This window comes from Labeo rohita, chromosome 21 (genome assembly GCF_022985175.1).
Source record: "Labeo rohita strain BAU-BD-2019 chromosome 21, IGBB_LRoh.1.0, whole genome shotgun sequence".
NCBI lineage: Eukaryota > Metazoa > Chordata > Actinopteri > Cypriniformes > Cyprinidae > Labeo > Labeo rohita.
Window position 1 is genome coordinate 252,454 of NC_066889.1, and position 18,750 is coordinate 271,203.

Here is an 18,750-nt window from a genome sequence, read left to right on the forward strand (position 1 = left end):
GGCGTCACTCGCGTGAACCGGAAGTCGAATCTTTTCTCTCGAGTCCATTGATAGAAAACATCAACACAGATCATCACGAACCATGCGCTGAACTCTCTGTCCGTTGATGGCGGCAAAATGGGCTCAACACCGGACAGATTTCGCAGTGTGGCGATCTGGCTGTTTATCGCCGGATTCGTGCATCTGTCATATGGAGGTATAAACACACACACACACAGAATCCTGCCAGAAACACTCGTGTTCGTGTTTGTTGTGAGCTCTGTCGTGTCTCCTTGGCTGTGCAGATGTAGTCGAGGTCTCGGACCCGTCGGATCAGGAGCAGGTTCAGCCTCAGAGGCGCTTCCGGACGGCGGAGATGGCGGACGCGGTGATGGGAGCGCCTCAGTCCGCGGAGATGGAGCAGCTGCTGGGCGAGGCGTGCGCTGACGGGCGGTGTGAGGCAGAGCCGCAGGAGAACAGCGCGTCTGGAGCTCCGGAGCAAACAGAAACGCTGCTGTCAGCCGTCATTCACACCGACACCGGCGAAACCAAGAACCAGAACTTTACGGAGACCGCCAAGACCTACAAAGTCAACTGCGATAAAAGGAACATCAGTGCAGTAGAGCTCTTCACGGTACAGGTTCTCAACGCATCGCAGGTGAGCGTCAGTGAACCAATGAAGATCCATGGTGTGACCCGATGGGTTAAACCGGTGCTTCCAACACTGCATGTTTTCATGTGTCCTTAATCAAACACACCTGACTCAGATCTTCAGCTCATTAGTAGAGACTCCAAGACCTGAAATGGGTGTCAGACAAACGAGAGACGCAAAATGTGAGTGTTGGGGGCCTCCAGAACATGGCTGGGAACCACCGGGTCAAACCATACTGACATACACCACCAGACAAAGAGATGTTTTTTAAAATACGTCTCTTCTGCTTATCAAAGCTGCATTTATCAAAAATACAGTGATATTCTGAAATATTATTTAAATAGTTTTTTGTCTATAAGAATCTGTTGAAACATAATTTATTTCTGAATTTTCAGCATCATTACTCCAGTCTTCAGTGTCACATGATCCTTCAGAAATCATTCTAATATACTGATCTGCTGCTCAACAAACATTTCTGATTATTAGCAATGTTGACAGCAATTTTTTTGTGGAAATGGTCATACATGACCATTCAAAAGTCTCAGAACAGTATTTTTTTTTTTATAGAAAGTAATTAATAATTTTATTTACCAAGGATGCATTGAATTGATCAAAAGTGACAGTAAAAGACATTTATGATGTTATTACAGATTTCTAATTCAAATAAATGCTGTTCTTTTGAACTTTGTTCATCTGTGAATCCTGAAAAATAAAATGTATGACAGTTTCCACAAAACTATTGTGCAGCACAACTGTTTTCAACAGTGATCATAATCATAAATGTTCGTTGAGCAGCAAATCAGTATATTAGAATGATTTCTGAAGGATCACATGACACTGAAGACTGGAGTAAAACAAAACCAGTCATAAGGGTCAGACTATTGTTTTTGAATATCTGGAATCTGAGGGTGCAAAAAAAATCAAAATATAGAGAAAATTGCCTTTAAAGTTGTCCAAATGAAGTTACAAATCACATTACTAATCGAAATTAGGTTTTGATATATTTACAGTAGGAAACTTACAAAATATCTTCATGGATCATGATCTTTCCTTTTTTTACATGAATTAAAAATTGATCATTTTGACCCATACAATGTATTGTTGGCTATTGCTACAGATATACCTGTGATACTTAACACTGTTTTTGTGGTTCAGGGTCACATATAGTCAGAAAAAGATGATGTAGTTGTACAGTTCAGTGATTGTCCTTTGAAATATCAGAGCACAGAATGTTGTGTATCAAACGTTTCTATCATGTGCCTGAAGTCTCTATAATTAATCATTAGTGGAGTAACTGGTAAAGTCACTTTGAGATGGATGTAGAAACAGATCTGATCTTCTGTAGCGTGACGTATATCTGAGTGAAACGGGTTATTGCAAAATAAATATGTGCATCTGTTGCTGATTGGATGTTGAGTTGTGGGTGTGGCTCTCAGATGAGCAAGAGATCAGAAGATCCACCTATGAGGTTTTAATTAAATGTTGCAAGATCAGAACATTTTTTAAACATGAAACACATCCACAGAGGAATCATGGTTTGACGCTGACTGTACTGTTTCTCCGCAGGATCTGATGGAGCTCCTGAATGCCAACAGCACCGAATGTTCCTTGGTTCTCTTTTATACCACATGGTGTCAGTTTTCGGCAAACCTCGCCCCTCACTTCAACGCCTTGCCGCGAGTCTTTCCCAGCATGCACTTCCTCGCGCTTGACGCCTCCCAGCACAGCAGGTGAGTCGCTGATGTTCTTCGTCGCGGTGTAGCCCGTCGAGGTGCTTCTGTGTTCATCAGCTGTGTTTCTCTCGCTCTCTTCACAGTCTCTCGACGCGGTTTGGGACGGTGGCCGTCCCCAATATACTCTTGTTTCAAGGAGCCAAACCGATGGCCAGGTTTAACCAGACAGATCGAACGCTGGAAACTCTGACATCTTTCATAACAAACCAGACAGGTGTGACTTTCATGATGCAGCGCCGGTTCATTCAGAAGCACAGCTGTGCTGCATGTCCAGTGTATGTGCTGTAGGGTGACTTTGTGTCATTTCCCACCGTTCTCTAGGTTTTGAAGCAAGTCCAGACCAGACCGTACAGGATGAAGATCGCGTCGGGCCTCTGCCCGCGGTTCCCGTCAAAGGCATCGACTGGCTCTTTGTGTTTTCGGTCCTGTTCATATCGGGCTTCACTCTCTACGCCATCCTCTGCACCGACAGCATTCGCTGGCTTATTCCAGGACAGGACCACGAACATCAGGACTAGAGTCTGCTGTGTCTGCTCTTCTGTGATTTGAATGTACATACTTGCAGAATAAAGAAGTGTAAGAATGTAAAGAATCTGCTCATATTCTTGTGTACTTGTTGTGCATTTAGTACTGTTCCGTTAAAGCCATTCAGCTGGTTTAGACCGTTTTGAAAGCACATCTTTAGATAAAATCCACAAATCCACCTTCCACTACCAGTGATTTGAGTGACTGGAAATCTGCTACTGGACTTGGTATTAAAGCAGAATAGGAAAAAAAAAACACTGGTATTAAATGCAAACCTTATGTATGAGACACATAAACACCATTTGTGAAACCACAGTGAGGTCACAGATGAGTAATGTTGTCATACTTATCGTTACTTAGTACGCTAGTACTCCATTGAGAACACAACCCACGACTGGGCTTGGTAAAGTAATTAAAGGCAGCCTCTGATCTCTAACTTAAAGGAAGCATCCAGTTACCCACAATCCTTTGCACACATTGCATTCATGTGGAAAATGAATCAGCACTGAGCTCATTCAATTTCATAATGAGCTACAAGACAAAAACATAGATTGAGTTTTAATAATTTGTACTGCATTAATAAAAAGTCAGTTAATATAAATATTTGTAATATAAAGTATTTTTCCACAATTTTAATTAGTATTTTGTACCGTAATGACGCAGACATGCGCACTTCCTACAGCGTGTCATTCTAGTGTTTAATGCTGATTCTAATCTACAACCCTCAGAAAATCGGACTATAAGGAGCCTCGCTGGGGTGCAACTTTCCGTTTGGAAAAAGCCGCCAGTCATCAGCTCATTAAACCTTAGTGTGTTTAATATTGTTATTAATAGTAGTGATGGGAAGTTCGGATCATTTTACCGACTCGGACATTTGAGTCTCGTTCAGCAAAATGAACGAATCTTTTTTCGAGTCATTTCGTTCATTTTAACAAAATATAATTAAAATGTTACGTTTTGCCTCCCTAACACATCTACTGCTTACACAAACGTTGATCACACTACAAACAAGACAAAACTGTAATGCTATAAGAAACAGAAAAGATTCATCATTGTTTACCTGGGTCTTTAGTCTATGATTCGCTCACCTCACCTCTTATCTGACAAGTTTTCGGGTTTGAGTCGTTCGTTCATCACGTGACAGCCCCATAAGATGAACGAACGACTCGTTTAGAAGACTCGAAACAGGTGAACTAATTCCAGAACAGAACCTAATAGGATGTTGCGCATGCGCGACTGAACGAATCACTCCCCGAGACGACTCGTTCGTCCCGAGTCACATTAAAGATTCGTTCAAAATGAACGAATCGTTCAAGAACGACCCATCACTAATTAATAGTAGAATTCGTGGTAGTAACAAGACGTTCATAGAAACACTAAATTACAAACAATATCAGCACCAGTCCTAAGTTCAGTCAACATGACCAACATGCATTCATACATGCTTATTCTAATTACTAAAGTTCTAATGGCTAAAGTTGAATGCTAATTATAATTATAATATTATATCAGATATTTAATATTAGTCTGGTGAGTAAACTAAAAATGTAATTAATTTCATTAACATTTCATTCATTTAACATATTTAATATTGGGGTCATCCAAGTTATTTAATATATTTAATTTTTTTTTTTTTTTTTAAAGCAACACAATAGTTACTTTCCCTGGTAATTAGTTACTTTTTATAATGATGTAACTATTTGTGAGAAGTAACTAGTAACTGTAACTAATTACTTTTCAAAGTAACATTCCCAGCACTGCCCACAACAACATCAAAATAGTGTAGATTAGTGTACAATGTTTTATATTTATTTTGTAGTTATATTACATTAGATTTTTTAAGTAACGCAATAGCTACTTTGCCTGGTAATTAGTTACTTTTATAATGATGTAACTCAGCTACTAACTCAGTTACTATTTGTGAGAAGTAACTAGTGACTATAACTAATTACTTTTTTAAAGGTACGTGCCCAACACTGCTCATCGGTGCTGTATAATTGTGATCAGGCGCGCTCGGGGCAGCCCGTCAGTGTTTACCGCGCTGTCAGAGGGCGGCGATGAGCTGGTTAATGTTTACTGTGACCTCCGGCCGGCCATGGCCGAGCGCTCTTACTAAACTAGCCCGCTGTTATCTGTCTGCAGACGGCCGTGCAGGTAAAATGGTAAGACATCATAACTCATTTTGACCAAGACGTACGAACGCAGGGAGCGTCAGCGCGCGCTTTCGCGGCAGTGTGTGAGTGTGACGTCGGCAGCCGCTCGACCAATCAACGACTCACAGACAGGCCTTCTAGTGTGAAGAAACAGCGACTTTCTGAACGCTAACATGTTCACGCATTTGACGATTAATCGGTAAATGATGCTTGTCTTGTCACAGAAAGGGAGACACGCGGCGTGTTTATGTGCTTGTTGAATATGAGACATTAGTTCCGTCTCAAATAATCCGCTAAAGTCAACAAACCGGACTCGAGCGCCATCTGGTGGACGCTTTGTGGTTTAAAAAGCGACAATCTTTTTTCTCTATTTAAATACTATAACCTAACAGAAAATGTTTTTTTAAAACATGTTGTATATTTAGTCTTATACAAAATGAGTATCTTGCGTTTTGCCAGGATATAAGCTCATTTCCAGGTACAAATTTGTCCTTAAAAGTAGGTAAACGCACACACATAAGCCGGTCAAACACACAAACACTATGTCGATGTATTTCAGACGGCCTTGTATGTAGTTTGCGTTATTTTGACAAAATTATATTTTGTAATTGCAGTAGCAGTGAAATGGGTTCGTATCAATCTGACGCGTTTATAACAGTGTCCACCCGACAGGTGGCGCTGTGAGACCCGTTAAATCCTGCAGCTTCAAACTGAGCGTTAATGCGGAACTCAACATGAATTCAGCGACTTTTTGAGCGCTTTTTTAAATATTTATTTATTTTTAATATATATAACAATGAATGTATTTGACATCATGCATTGACAATATTTGCTACAAGCAAAGTGGGACGACAAAGCACAAGAAAATCAGAAATCTGTTACTGCTGGACCTTTTTGATCACTAAATAACACATTTTAGTGCCATAAAAGTATCAGTACTTTGAAAAGTACCTGTTTGTGCCCTTTGAAAGTGACAGTTTTGTACTTTTTTTGTGAGCATTTGTAGTTTGGTGTGTTTTTGATGCATAAAATATGTACATATTCTCTCTCGGTGTGCATTTAAAACACATTTATTTGTAAATTTAGCCTTAAAACAAAAAGTTAAGAAGCTGAGTTTTCGTTCTCTCACACTGTAATCACTGCTAAGTGTTCCCTTTAAGTGATTAAATTTTTTAACAGCACTAAACACTTTAGATGATTCTATTAACTTAATAATTATGCTATTACTATTTTAATTATGTAAAGACAGTAGGCTAAGTTTTTACATTTAGATTAAACAAAATGTATCAAAAAATATATAGGTCATGTTGTAAAAAAAAACAGTTTTGGTATTAGTTTAATGTTATGGTGTCAAGTTTTTGTTAGCAACCGTTTTATATAATTTTATAAATTCATAAATGTCAAGACCACGGAAGAAGGAAGTATGAATCTGTGCCAGTTCACAAAACACAGTGTAGAGTTTAACTTGTATTACTGCACACTGTTAGTCAAACTGCAAAACAAACACGCATCTGCTGCTCAGTCTCCAGATCTGAGGGAAATTTTAATCTTCTTATGTGGTTAATATTTCATAACATTGAAGAGACGATCTCGTTATTTTGCAGTGGAGGTGTTGTGGTAATGCAGTAGTGTGATGTGTGATATTGTACGTTGTGCCGGTTCAGGCCGCAGACTGGCTGTCCCCCGCCGAGCGCGAGCAGTTCCTCATGGAGCTCAAGGCCACCGGATGGGTGGAGGTCGAGGACCGCGACGCTCTTTACAAGGAGCTGCACTTCAAAACCTTCAACCAGGTTTGCCACTGCAGACACCTACACCTCAGTCACTGAGCAGAGACAATCTGTAGATGTCGCTGCCGCTGCCGCTCCTCTTCTCCGGCAGACGAAGCTGGACGCCAAACCCTTGCGCTTGATCTGCAGAGTCTCTCGAATCCAGTGCGCTTTTTCAAACAGGCCTGAGTTTGTGTTGCTGTTCAGGGCCGTTGTGCTCCAAATGGCTTTTGCAGAGAGACGCAGAAACGCCTCAAATCCCACTTATGCTTTATTAGTTGCAGGTGTAAACCAAAGCACTTTTTCTGGAACGCCTTTACTCGAAGCCTTGTTTGAAAGAAGTCTCTTCTGCTCACCAAGGCTGCATTTATTTGATCAAAAATACAGTAAAAATGGTGAAATATTATTACGATGTAAAACAGCTGTTTTCTCTGTGAATATCTGTTCAAATGTAATTGATTGTTGTGATCAAAGCTGAATTTTCAGCATCATTACTCCAGTCTTCAGTGTCACATGATCCTTCAGAAATCATTCTAATATGCTGATTTGCTGCTCAGACATTTCTGATTATTATCACTGTGGAAAACAGTTGTGCTGCACAATTTTTTTGTGCAAACTGATGAGTTTTATTTTTTAGCATTCACAGATGATAGAAAGCATTTAATGCAAATATAAATCTTTTCTAACATTCTAAATGTCTTTACTGTCACCTTTGATCATTTTAATGCGTCCTTGATAACTAAAAGTGTTCATTTAATTAAGAAAATAAATTGCACTGACCCCAATCTCAGTGTTTCTAGGCCTCGGCCGCTCTCTCTCTCTCTCTCTCTTTCTCTCTCTCTCGTTCTCTCGTTCTCTCGTTCTGTCTCTCTCTCCCTTCCCCCTCAGTCCCCCTCATATGTCAGTCTGTATTACCGTGAGGCAGAGCAGAGCTGTTCTTGGCAGCAATTGAAGTTTTGATCAAAATGATTTCTTTCACAAACAATCAGATTGGTTAAAATGTTTCATGTGCCTCAGAAAACCACTAACTATCCCATCAGTCTCTCTGTTTCTCTTTCACGCTGTCTTTTGTTCACTTTGTTTGCCTCTCCTTGTAATAGTGACCTCACGTTTTTCCATTTGCACATCTCAGTCGCTCTCATTCTCTCTTTTGCGTGTCGTTCGTTTTCATCTTTCCCCTGGACTTTAGCCGGCGCAGACGACGGACGCTGACGTGAGAACTGATTTCTGTGATGTTGATGCGCGAAGCGACGTATTCGGAGATGTCTCGTTCAAGAAGAAATGTCACGTGAAAAATGTGTTCCTTGATTAGCGCTGTGCTAAAAATCAATTGATTGTGATCTGTTTCAATCAGTACAGAAACATGGAAGCACCATTGTTGAAGCACAAGTCATCTCTGATCAAGTGTAGTTTCTGTAGAAACTCTTTATTTATTCTTTATTTATTAATTTTAATCTACTTAAGGGTTTCTGCGGGTCTTAAAAAGTCTTAATTCACAGATTAGGGCCTAAAAGCTCTTAAATCAGAGCAGAAAGTCTTGAATTTGTAAAGTCATGGCATTAAATGTTTTAAACATGCTTTGGAAAAAAAAAATAATGAATATCTTCTTCAGTATTTCTGTCTTGTTTTCCAGTGCAAATATCTAAACATACTTAAATAAAGATAGATTTACTGGAGAAGAAAACTTGTTTTATGAAAAATGTATCAAAATTAAGTGAGTTTTTGTTTAAAGAACAAACATCAGTCAACAGGGAACAAAAACGTCAATTAAGTTGATTATCCCTGGGCAGATATTTGTTCTTTTAACTCGCTTCATTTTAATCAGTTTCTCACAAAACAAGACCTCATATCTTATGTCATTTTGCTTCTTTAGAGAAATTTGCAGTGGAAAACAAGAAAAAAGAAATACAGAGGAAAAACATTACTTTACAGCATCATCGGAAGGTTCAACAGTTATTTCCATATTATAGAGTTTGTGATGAGCTATTTAAATGTATTTATACATATATATATATATATATATATATATATATATATAAAATACCTTCATTAAACCTGCAGAGACAGCTCCAGAAATCAACTTTCCGTCTGTTGTCTCAGAACACTCTAGTTTTGAAGGTGATGCTGACTACGGTGCATCACTGAGCTGCAAAATCAAAAGATGCATCAGTTTTTAAAAGCCCTTTTGACTTTCATATGATTGTGGCGGCCACAGTAAAATTTGCGTCCTCAAACAAAACCAACAGAGCCACTGATGTGAAATAAATGATCAAACTCTGAGATTTAAACCATCGAACTATAATAGAGGATCATTACATCGAGCTGAGTGGCAGCTGTTGGCATCAGGAGGGCCGGGGCCCCTGAGAGGATCCGTAATCACGCTCGTTTATGCCGTGAAGCGACGGATGCGGCGTCGGCTCCGAGCGCCGATCGCACTTCGAGATGTTAGCAGCCTAACGCAGCCTCCGTAGCCCAATCTGCGTGATTTTAGTCCGGCGAGCGAGAGCCCGGTGCCGATCGGTAAGTGGCAGCACATGTGTTTGTGAGCGCGGCGCTGCAGACAGGGAATGCCACCCCGACGTCCAAATGGGCTCATCCAGTGTTTTATGACAATCATGCGGTAATAACACAAAATGCCCCTAAAGTGGCGTGCGGGGAAACGTGCGGCGGTCCCGCGGTGGTGGTTCTGATTATTCGAGATGAGGGCCTGTAACATGTCAAGACTAATTACCCGCTCCTGACAGAGCGAACGAGGCTTCGGCCGAGGCGTCGGCTGCACACAATACAAAGCAAACAAAAGACCTGAAAACCTCCGTCCTTGACCTCTGTAGTGCCTATTAGAGCTCCGTGTGCGTATTTAACGTCGAACAACACGAGATTGTGAAATGTGCTCAAGGAAACGCTGTTTGATTTCGTTCGGCGCTCAAGTCTGATCGAATTGGAGCGGCTCAGTAATGAAAGCTTATTTTGTTGTCGTACACGACTTGTTTTTTGCCTGCCAGAAACGAGACGTCAAAAAGGAAATGCTTTGGCGATCGTTAGCGTGCCCCGCTATTGAATAATTGCCAATATTCCTAATGAAAGCTGAGCAAAAGCAGACCGAGCGCCGAAATTGCAGACGGAGTCGAGTTGCAGGATTTTGTCAATCACTTTAAATGGATAACAGGACGGTTTGCTTGATAGCTGGTTTGATAAAATAGCCAATTGTGTTACATCATGTGTTCCCCAAATTACTTACAATATACGACACTCGTAATTTCCTCCTCCTCCTCTTTTTTTTAAACTACTCCTGTTTCATTACGAGAGAGTTTGGCCAAGCCCACAGATTTGTCTGCAAAGGTTTGTGTACAATGGCGGTTCAGTTGACTTAATTAGCTAAGGAAGTATTTAAAGGCTTAATTGAGATTGCATTGGGAAATTGCTCTGAAATAGCCAGTGCGTTTTTTTTTCACAGGCGGTTGAGCTCCAGCGAGATCTTAGCCGCTAGAATAACCGCGCGCGGCCTGTGATTGGAGGGCCCGGTAACTCTGTCATCCTCCAATCTCAGGTCAGCTAAACATCTGAGGTCGCATCGTCTCACTATTTAGATTGAGACTTCCTATGTGGAATTGTACCGCATAGTTTTATAAATTGAAACGATCGCTGTCGTAGACTCGACAGAACATCTCGATTCACTTTGATAAAGCCGCCGTCCGTTCCTCTGGTAAATATGTACAGAATGTCCCAATATGTTACTGCATTTAACCATAAATGCCTTCAAAAATATATTCCTTTAAAAAAAATGGGCATTCACAGTGACTGGCCTTTGTTTGAGGTAGAATAATGTTCAGCCGGTGCAGACAATTGTGACCGGAATGTTTTTTACTTTATTGGAGTGATACGAAACATGGTAAAGGTTTTGGCACTTGTTATGTAAAAACACACACACACACACGTTGTCACAATGGTCAAGACACAAGGTCAAAATTTACTGATATTACTATCCTTGTGGGGACATTTGGTCCCCATAACGTGATAAATACCAGGTGCACACACACACACAATCATGGACATGATTTGAAAAGGTTAAATGGTCCTGAGTCACACTTGTATTGTTCTCTCTCAAAAATGACCACATTGGAAATGAATGAGAATTGAATTTCATCTAGTGGAAACGTTTGGTACTGCGCCCAAACAAAACCTTACTGAAAGCTCTTTTTTTTTTTTTTGAGATATCAAATTTGGGACACAACATGTTTGTTTGATTTATGGCTTTGATTTTTTTTTTAAGTAGTTTTTTACAGTGAAACATGATTTGGAAAATATTTGCTTTTTATAAGTCATTAAAGAAGTAGTTTTAATGTATGAATGCACCTTATATTGCATTGTATCTTTAGAAAGTGTAATGCATTAAAACATATGACAAACCTTCAAACATTATAATGCATAATTGCAACATACATACCTTTATTATGCGTGAAGGTTTTAAGTAAGGTGTTATCTATTTTTGTAATAAATGTAAACATCTAAAACCTATAACTTACATATATAACCTTTTTTTTTTAGCTAAACTTTTTTTCACATCAGCAACAATCTTTCAAGTGTCTTCTTAAAAAAAGACCAAACTTAAGTCTGTGCTCATTCAAGATTTATGACAGTTTAAGTTGGAAATTTCATTTTCTGTGCTGTGCTCAAATTGATTAACAGTAATGAATAAATCAGAACTATTGCATAAATATATTTTAGTACTATAAAATATACCCCTAAAAATACAAAATATTAATTAAAGAAAGCATTGAAAGTATTGAGGTAAAATAGAGGTAAAATGAATTTGATTGAGATAAGTGAGCAGCGTCAGAGGGTTTGCATGATTTCGTGTTTGTCAGCTACAGTAATAATGGAGGAGAACCTGTCTGGTGTAAAGCTGTGCTGCATAAACGGTGTGTTAGATGAGTTAGTTGAGTGAGTCCAGTGATCTTCCAGCGCCGCGTCTGTTTTCTTTTCCTCAGGCGTTCGGCTTCATGTGTCGAGTGGCTCTGCAAGCGGAGAAGATGAACCATCATCCGGAGTGGTTCAATGTTTATAACAAGGTAATAACTTCAAACCCAGCCACGTATTTCTCACTCTTGAGCAGCCGTTTATAATGTTTTTCCAAATGTTTAACATGAATACACTGTGTTTAAAGTACATGAGAGGCCACACACATCAGGCCTTTGAAAGTGTCACGTTTGCACGGCAAACAATCGCACTACGTAGCGCGCTAGCTCACATTTCACGTCAGGTCGAGTGACAAAAGTGGAGCGAGCGCTGGGAAATAATCCTGTCGATCTGTAGTGGAAATTTTCTTTTGAAATAAGCAGTAGTGGTTTTGTAAATCAGCTTACTGTGCGGTAGGCCGACGGCAGTCCCGTCCTTATTAAAGTGACCGCGGGCCGGGACGAGCTCGGGCTGTTCTCAATACTGCGGATAGAGGACGTCGCTGTCTCATCAGCAGAAAAATGAAAACTAGCATTTATGGTGATAACGTCAGCATGATTAATAAAAAGCAGAGGCCCCAAAACAGAGCCCTGAGGAACACCCCTAGTAGTCTGTAAACGTATATTTTCTGGCTTTTAAACATAGAATTTCTGGCTTTCTTTCAGGTCCAGATCACGTTATCGACACACGACTGTGGAGGACTGTCAAAGAAGGACATTCGACTGGCCAAATTCATTGATAAGGTGGCTCTGTCCCTGTAGCTGCTCTCCCTTCTGGAACTTACGCTCATTGTCAAAATATTCCAAATCTTTTGTATTGTAAAGAAGGAAATAGTTCATTTGTTCATTCACACAGGTGTGTGTTTAAAATCATTTTTCCTTATTCAGATCTACATGATTCTGGTAAACGCAGATGATCCATTTCATATTCATTAAATATCTGATGCAATTTTAAATGATTGATTCATGCGCATATTTACATAGAAAAACATGTGCATTGAAAATGTGCTATAATTCATCATATTCCAAACTACTAAGTATAGTAATGAATGTCTGATAAGTGCTATGTGCAGCAGGACGGTCAATTTCCGACGGACGCTTGTTCTCTGGTTCTCTGTGCCATCTGCAGCCCTTCAAGACTGAACACATACACTCTCTGTGCTTTAAGTTGACCGCTTTACTGAGCACTGTTGCCCGAGAGGAAGTAGCTGACTGCTCTCTGCATAGGCAGCACTAAGGGAGCATCCCATCTGAAATGTTGTCAGTATGAAGTGCTCTGTGACGGCAGTCGCATAAACATGCTGCAGATTCACACTCTTACAGAAGAGTTTGATCAAAAATAGACAACACATTTGGGTTAGTTTTTTAATTAGAGCTGTTTTAATCAGTGCACTGCAGAATAAAATTAATTTTACATTTTTTTTACTGGGAGCATTCTGGGATTGACTAATATGCACGCTGTGTAGCCATGACAAGCATCTAGCATCAATGCAAGAAACCCTTTTTTTTTTTTTTTAATCAGGTTATTCCTCACTAATGATGTCATAACATAATGATTTGTCTACCATTTGTAGTGAGAGCTGATGTTAAAATCCCAAAGTACTTTAAAATGTCAGCAGACAGCTTGTACAGACCAATATTTTCCTTTTCGGATTCTAAGCATGCAGGATTTTGACTGTACCACATTTACTTGGGCTGCACACAAGATCACAACACATTTTCATAATTTCTTGGGATGGGAAAGAGTGTACAATATGTGCAAGGGCGTCTTCCTGCCATACTGATGTGTGCACCTCAATGAGCCGACATAACGCAGACGGTTACGTGCGATCTGGCAGCCTGAGCTGACGCTAATGAGTGACAGCAGAAAACACCAGGCTCAGATCAGGCTTGTGACCATGGGCCACACGATTGTTTTCTCAAGTATTCCAAGATTATTTCTCATGAGAAAGAGACGTTTAAGCATTGGTAATTAAGTGAATGATTGAATAACAGAGCAATTCATAATAAAGTGCAGTTCAATCTAGTTTGATGTTTTCATTTGAAATGACAGCATTTCTCATTCTCATTTTGAAGATTATGTAATTGTAAACCAGACTACATTTTAAAATCATAAAATGATTACAATTTCTGTAACTATTTAACCATTCATTATCATGCAATATTTATTTAGTTTGCTGTGCAACACAATTTTATGAAAATGCTGTGGCTTTAAAAATACCCATAAAATACACAACAAATGCACCATAAAATGGTCTTGAGAGTATTTTATTTGTGTGCTGTAATCTAAATATCTGCTCTGTGTGAGGAACAAATGCAGACAAGCATTAGATTTCTCAACTTTAAAGTTTATTTTGCACATTTATTTTCAACATTTGGTATTAATATCTTATGCGAGGATCGATCCTCTAGATGCAGTGTATCACACGTGATCTTACATATTTCTACACTTACCAGCATGGTACTAATGTTTTCTTTATTAGTATCTAACTCCACAAACACAGTCATGACCAGTTAAACTACTATAGTAGACTCTAAAGTGCCTGTTCTCCACTGGTTGATTGCTGTCATAAGTGCAGTTTACTCATCTGTGGTGATTTCTACCTCTGAAAAGCTGGAGGTGTAAAAAGGGTCAATTAATCTGTGTTGACTGGTGATCGTGGGTTACTGAGCTGCTGGTTTCTAGCAGGCTGTCCTACGTGCCGTGGTATCCACCTGTATCAGCTTACTCATCACTTTTAGTGTTCCCACTGGCAGTCACGTCATTGCTTCGCTGTTCATCTGCATTAAGTTGAGCTCTAATTTGTTGCGTTATTCACACATAGTGCTTGGACTGAAGGCTGCGGCACCAACAGTGTTGTGGTCAAACAGAGCTAGGTGTAGTTATCAGTAGACAACATCATCTTCACCAAGGTTGGCGTTGCTTGCAAGAATATTATTTCTTGCCTGCGGCTGGAGGTCAAATGTTGTGGTGTTTGGAGAGCAGCCGGAGCTGTTAAATATCTGTGAATCAAGATAACTCCTACATCATGTCCTTCCATTTAAATTCATTCTACTGGGTTAAATTTCAACCCCTAACCTCAGTGGTCTTTCTCTCCGGTCGCCAGTCGGCCTGTGTGCCTTCTGTGGTGCAGGTCCTCCGATAACATACTGGCTTCGTCCCCAGAGCGGACCCAGACCATCTATGTATTTGCAGGGAGCACTGCGCAGGTTATTGAGGGTTTGCCATGCCTCAGTCAAAAGAGATTTTTTAAGAAACTCTGAAAAAAAGTTGATGTTTACCAGACTGGAAATGGTTTCAAAATTATTTCAAGAGAGTTCAGGATCCACCAATCTACCAGGCAGACTGTACAAGTGGAAAAAATTCAACACCGCTGTCCAGGACCCAGTGTACTTTAAGTGAAACTGAATAATAAAGAGGTATGACTTGATTTTGAATGAAATCCAGGCAAATTGAAGGTGATTTTAGTTTGTTTGGTGGTTTGAAACAACTCGTCAGAACAAACCTTCAGGAAAACTTCGACTGTTAAACACCACCTAATTGCCACTGGCAGATGATGACTCAATAGATTGGTGTAAACTGGGGCTCCATCTACAGGTGTTTTTAAAACTTTCTCCAATTTTGGCACACTGCGCTGTCTACTGGCTTGAGAGAAAAGAAAATGAAAGAAACTGGCATTGGATGTCCGCTATTATTGTGCATTACGGCCACACCTTACCATCTCCAGACTGATGGTTTGGTTGAATGCTTCAACTAGCACAGAATAGCATGCTGTGCAAATTTCTTACTGGCACTAGTGGTTACTGTACATCAGGGATGGGCGGCTCTGGCCGCTTTCTTGCAGAGTTTAGCCTAAATTCTAATCAAACACCTGAGCAAGCTAATCAAGGTCAGGGTTTGGGGTTACTAGAAAGATACATGCAGGTTTGCCAGTACGATCAGGGTTGGAACTAAACTCTGCAGGACAGTGGACCTCGAGGGCCAGAGTTGCCCAGAGCCTCCACAGGTTTCTCTCAAGTTGATTTGTCGTACGGTTGGCGGATGAGAGGACCTCTGAACCTGCTGAAGGAGCTGTGGGAGAGGCCCAAGGATGATACATGCAGTGTGGTCCAACATGTAATGCAAATGAGAGACCGTCTGGAAGAAATTACGTCACTGGCCCAGGGGCCAAGCAGTCTCAGAAAACATGCTATGATATGAGTGCCAGGGCGGGATTCTTGGTGCCAAATTTTGAAAACAAGTTGCTTTGTTGGCATAGACCCGACAAAGTATTGTGAAAGACCGGCGGCATCACCTGCAAGATCTCCGTGCTGGAAAGAGCAAAGCTGCCATATTAACTTGCTGTAATAAATCCACCTCAGGGCTGAGCCAACTCTTTGTTCTGTTGGTAAGGAGTGTGAACCTACTGGACAGTACTTCCAAACTAGCTGCACACAACCAGGGCTGGATGTTTCCCTTCTGGAGCAACCTCAACGAGACCAGGCGAAGCAGAAACCTGGATTTACTAATCTGGTGCTGAGGTAACACCAGCTTTGCGAAAGAACTATCGTATCCGTGAACATCTGATAAATGTGCTGGACAGGTGTCATTAAACCATTGATCAGTGGGCGGTGTAGTCTCATCATGCTAGTCCCTGAGAGGGTAGAGCACTTGGATTTTGCACTAATTCGTGGAGTGGAGACTCTTCCAGCAACCGTTGCTCCTGCAGACAGATGCCTCTGGAGTCAGATCGAAGGCTGCGCTACTGCAGGAAATAGGAGATTGCAGATCGCTGGCATTCCTGAGCCAGATTTCCCTGAGAGACGTGATACTCTAGAAGAAGTGTTTGGCCCATGCATGGGCCCTGGATTCCCTCCACGTCTACCTTCTGGGGAGACCCTTTGTGCGAGAGACAGACCATCCAGCGCTACAGTGACTGGAATGCATGAACGTCTCCAATGCACAAATTACAGTCTCTCTCCCTTCAGTCCTACAAATTCACTGTGAAATATTATCCGAGATCAGTGAGCAAGGTTGCTGACTTCTTATCCAGCATCCCAGAGGATGTACGTAGATATGGGGAATTCTTTCTCAAATGCTGTTCGAGGAGAGAAGGTTGGGATTGCTCCTGGTTCCCCGGTTCACCTTCATTTCAATACACTTATTTGTTTAATTAGACACAAGGTCATTCATTATTTTAAAAATTATTTGACTTTATGTGGTAGTGAAATAGATGTTGGCTGGTGCATTGGTGCCATAAACAGCTCCCAAGGCAGACATTGTGGTTGAACACACACATACAGTTTAACTGCTGTGTGTCAGACTGACCACCTGAGGACCAAACCAATAGATATTATACCCATAATGCTCCAACACACTTGGTTAACCTATCTTTGGGTCAACATACATGGTGACAGACGTTGTGACTCTTAAAAGACCTGACAGGGCTTTTATCAGTGTTCTTATACCCTCGCTGGGATGCATGTTGATCTTTGAAGACACCATGTATGGTGGGAAGGAGAGGAGAAGAGTTGTTTGTATGTTATGGTGCTTATGCTTTTAAACCGTTTTATTTTTTAAACTTATTCTCTGTATACTCAAAGTGAGTATGATAGTTTATGGTACTTTATCGGAGGAAATGTTTACACAGGAAAGCTGTGCATCATGTTAATCTGTTCATTTAATATTACAAAATATGATTAAGTGTGAGTATAAACTATAGAGCTGCTAGTTAGTCTGTGACTAGCATGCGGTCAGATAAGTCATTGTTGTGGAGAGCTGTTGTTGAAGAATTGCATTTGAGGTTGTTTGTTTATTTCTGTAAATATTTGGAATGTTGTTTTGTATATGTTGCGTGTTTATTTCTCTATTTTGTCACAGCTTGTCACACTGTGCTGTCTGCTGGCTTGGGTTGGCAGTGTCCTCCATTCTTTAAACTGGGGATTTCTGCATCTCCAGTCGATCCACGGCTCTCCCTTGGTGACACCTTAGCTTTATTCACTTCCTCACGAAGATTTCTTTGGTCAAGCCAGAAGGTGTAACCTTCAGCTCCTGCTTTAACTGTTCCTAGAGAGATGCTAGCATAGCATAGCCTTTATGTCCTGTTTCAGCCCATCTGTCATGTTAAAGCCGAAGTTCGGTCACCAGTGGTCACCCGTAAGTCCTGTCCGAGTGATCCTGTCGTCTTATTCCCGACAAGGCTGGCACGGTCCAGTTACCGCCGCTGGTAGATGCTGTAACTAAACCCTCTGGCTGCAAAAGTCATCTTTCTCCGTTGACAGCCAGTTTTGGCCAGCAGCACAGAAACCTCAAATATGGAGGTGGAATAATAACTTCTCTGGATGTCAAAACCCTTGAGTTGGCTTTGACCCTTGACTGTAATGTATGATATAGAGTGCACTGTTGAACAAGAAAGAAGATACTTCGAAGAATGTGCGTAGTCAAACAGCTGAAGGTTCCCACTCATTTCCACAGTATGGAGAAAACACTATGAAAGTCAGTTGCTACCGTCAACATTTATTCTTCAAAATAACTTATGTTGTGTTCAGCAGAAGAAAGAAGGAAGGTGAGTAAACGAGATTAACTATCTTTTTAAAAGTTTCCTTGCGGTTAAATTTACCAAAATCTGAAAATTAACCATGGTTTACTACAAAAAATAAATAAAATTAAAAACATGGTTATTATAGTTAAATCATGGTAACCACAAATTCACGATGGTTCTGCTACACTAACCGTAGTTTAACCATAGTATTTGTAGTAAAACTGTGGCTACACAAATGGTGTACAATACGCAAAAAGTAAAAAAAAAAAACATGATTACTGCAATTTTACTATAATAAAACCATGGTTAATTTTCGTAAGGGTTCTCAAGCTGCATGGATTTACGTTTGTAGGGTAAAGTTAATAAATAAACTACACACCAATTCAGTCCATTATATTAGTTTAAGTTCGCGCAGCGCTTTTTTTTTATTATTTCACGTAACTGGGAATCTGAAAAGAAAAGTCAG

General features: G+C 40.4%; 2 protein-coding genes across 2 annotated transcripts; both read left to right on the top strand.

Moving 5' to 3' along the window:
- On the top strand, positions 1–2,956 carry txndc15 (thioredoxin domain containing 15). Its single transcript, XM_051092741.1, has 5 exons — positions 1–196; positions 285–637; positions 2,198–2,361; positions 2,448–2,578; positions 2,686–2,956. Exons 1-5 carry the CDS (start codon positions 118–120, stop codon positions 2,880–2,882), a joined length of 924 nt encoding a protein of 307 aa, XP_050948698.1. The 5' UTR covers positions 1–117; the 3' UTR covers positions 2,883–2,956.
- Positions 2,957–4,897: 1,941 nt separating this feature from the next.
- On the top strand, positions 4,898–13,790 carry LOC127152739 (pterin-4-alpha-carbinolamine dehydratase 2-like). Its single transcript, XM_051093581.1, has 4 exons — positions 4,898–5,051; positions 6,707–6,832; positions 11,797–11,877; positions 12,430–13,790. The coding sequence occupies exons 1-4, from the start codon at positions 4,947–4,949 to the stop codon at positions 12,523–12,525; spliced, it is 408 nt and encodes a 135-aa protein (XP_050949538.1). The 5' UTR covers positions 4,898–4,946; the 3' UTR covers positions 12,526–13,790.
- The last annotated feature ends 4,960 nt before the right edge of the window (positions 13,791–18,750 follow it).

Coding starts and splice junctions, on each gene's coding strand:
- txndc15 (XM_051092741.1), top strand. CDS start 118: ATGGGCTCAACACCGGACAGATTTCGCAGTGTGGCGATCTGGCTGTTT. Junction 197..284: donor CGTGCATCTGTCATATGGAG/GTATAAACACAC, acceptor TTGGCTGTGCAG/ATGTAGTCGAGGTCTCGGAC. Junction 638..2,197: donor AGGTTCTCAACGCATCGCAG/GTGAGCGTCAGT, acceptor GTTTCTCCGCAG/GATCTGATGGAGCTCCTGAA.
- LOC127152739 (XM_051093581.1), top strand. CDS start 4,947: ATGAGCTGGTTAATGTTTACTGTGACCTCCGGCCGGCCATGGCCGAGC. Junction 5,052..6,706: donor ACGGCCGTGCAGGTAAAATG/GTAAGACATCAT, acceptor GTGCCGGTTCAG/GCCGCAGACTGGCTGTCCCC. Junction 6,833..11,796: donor ACTTCAAAACCTTCAACCAG/GTTTGCCACTGC, acceptor TCTTTTCCTCAG/GCGTTCGGCTTCATGTGTCG.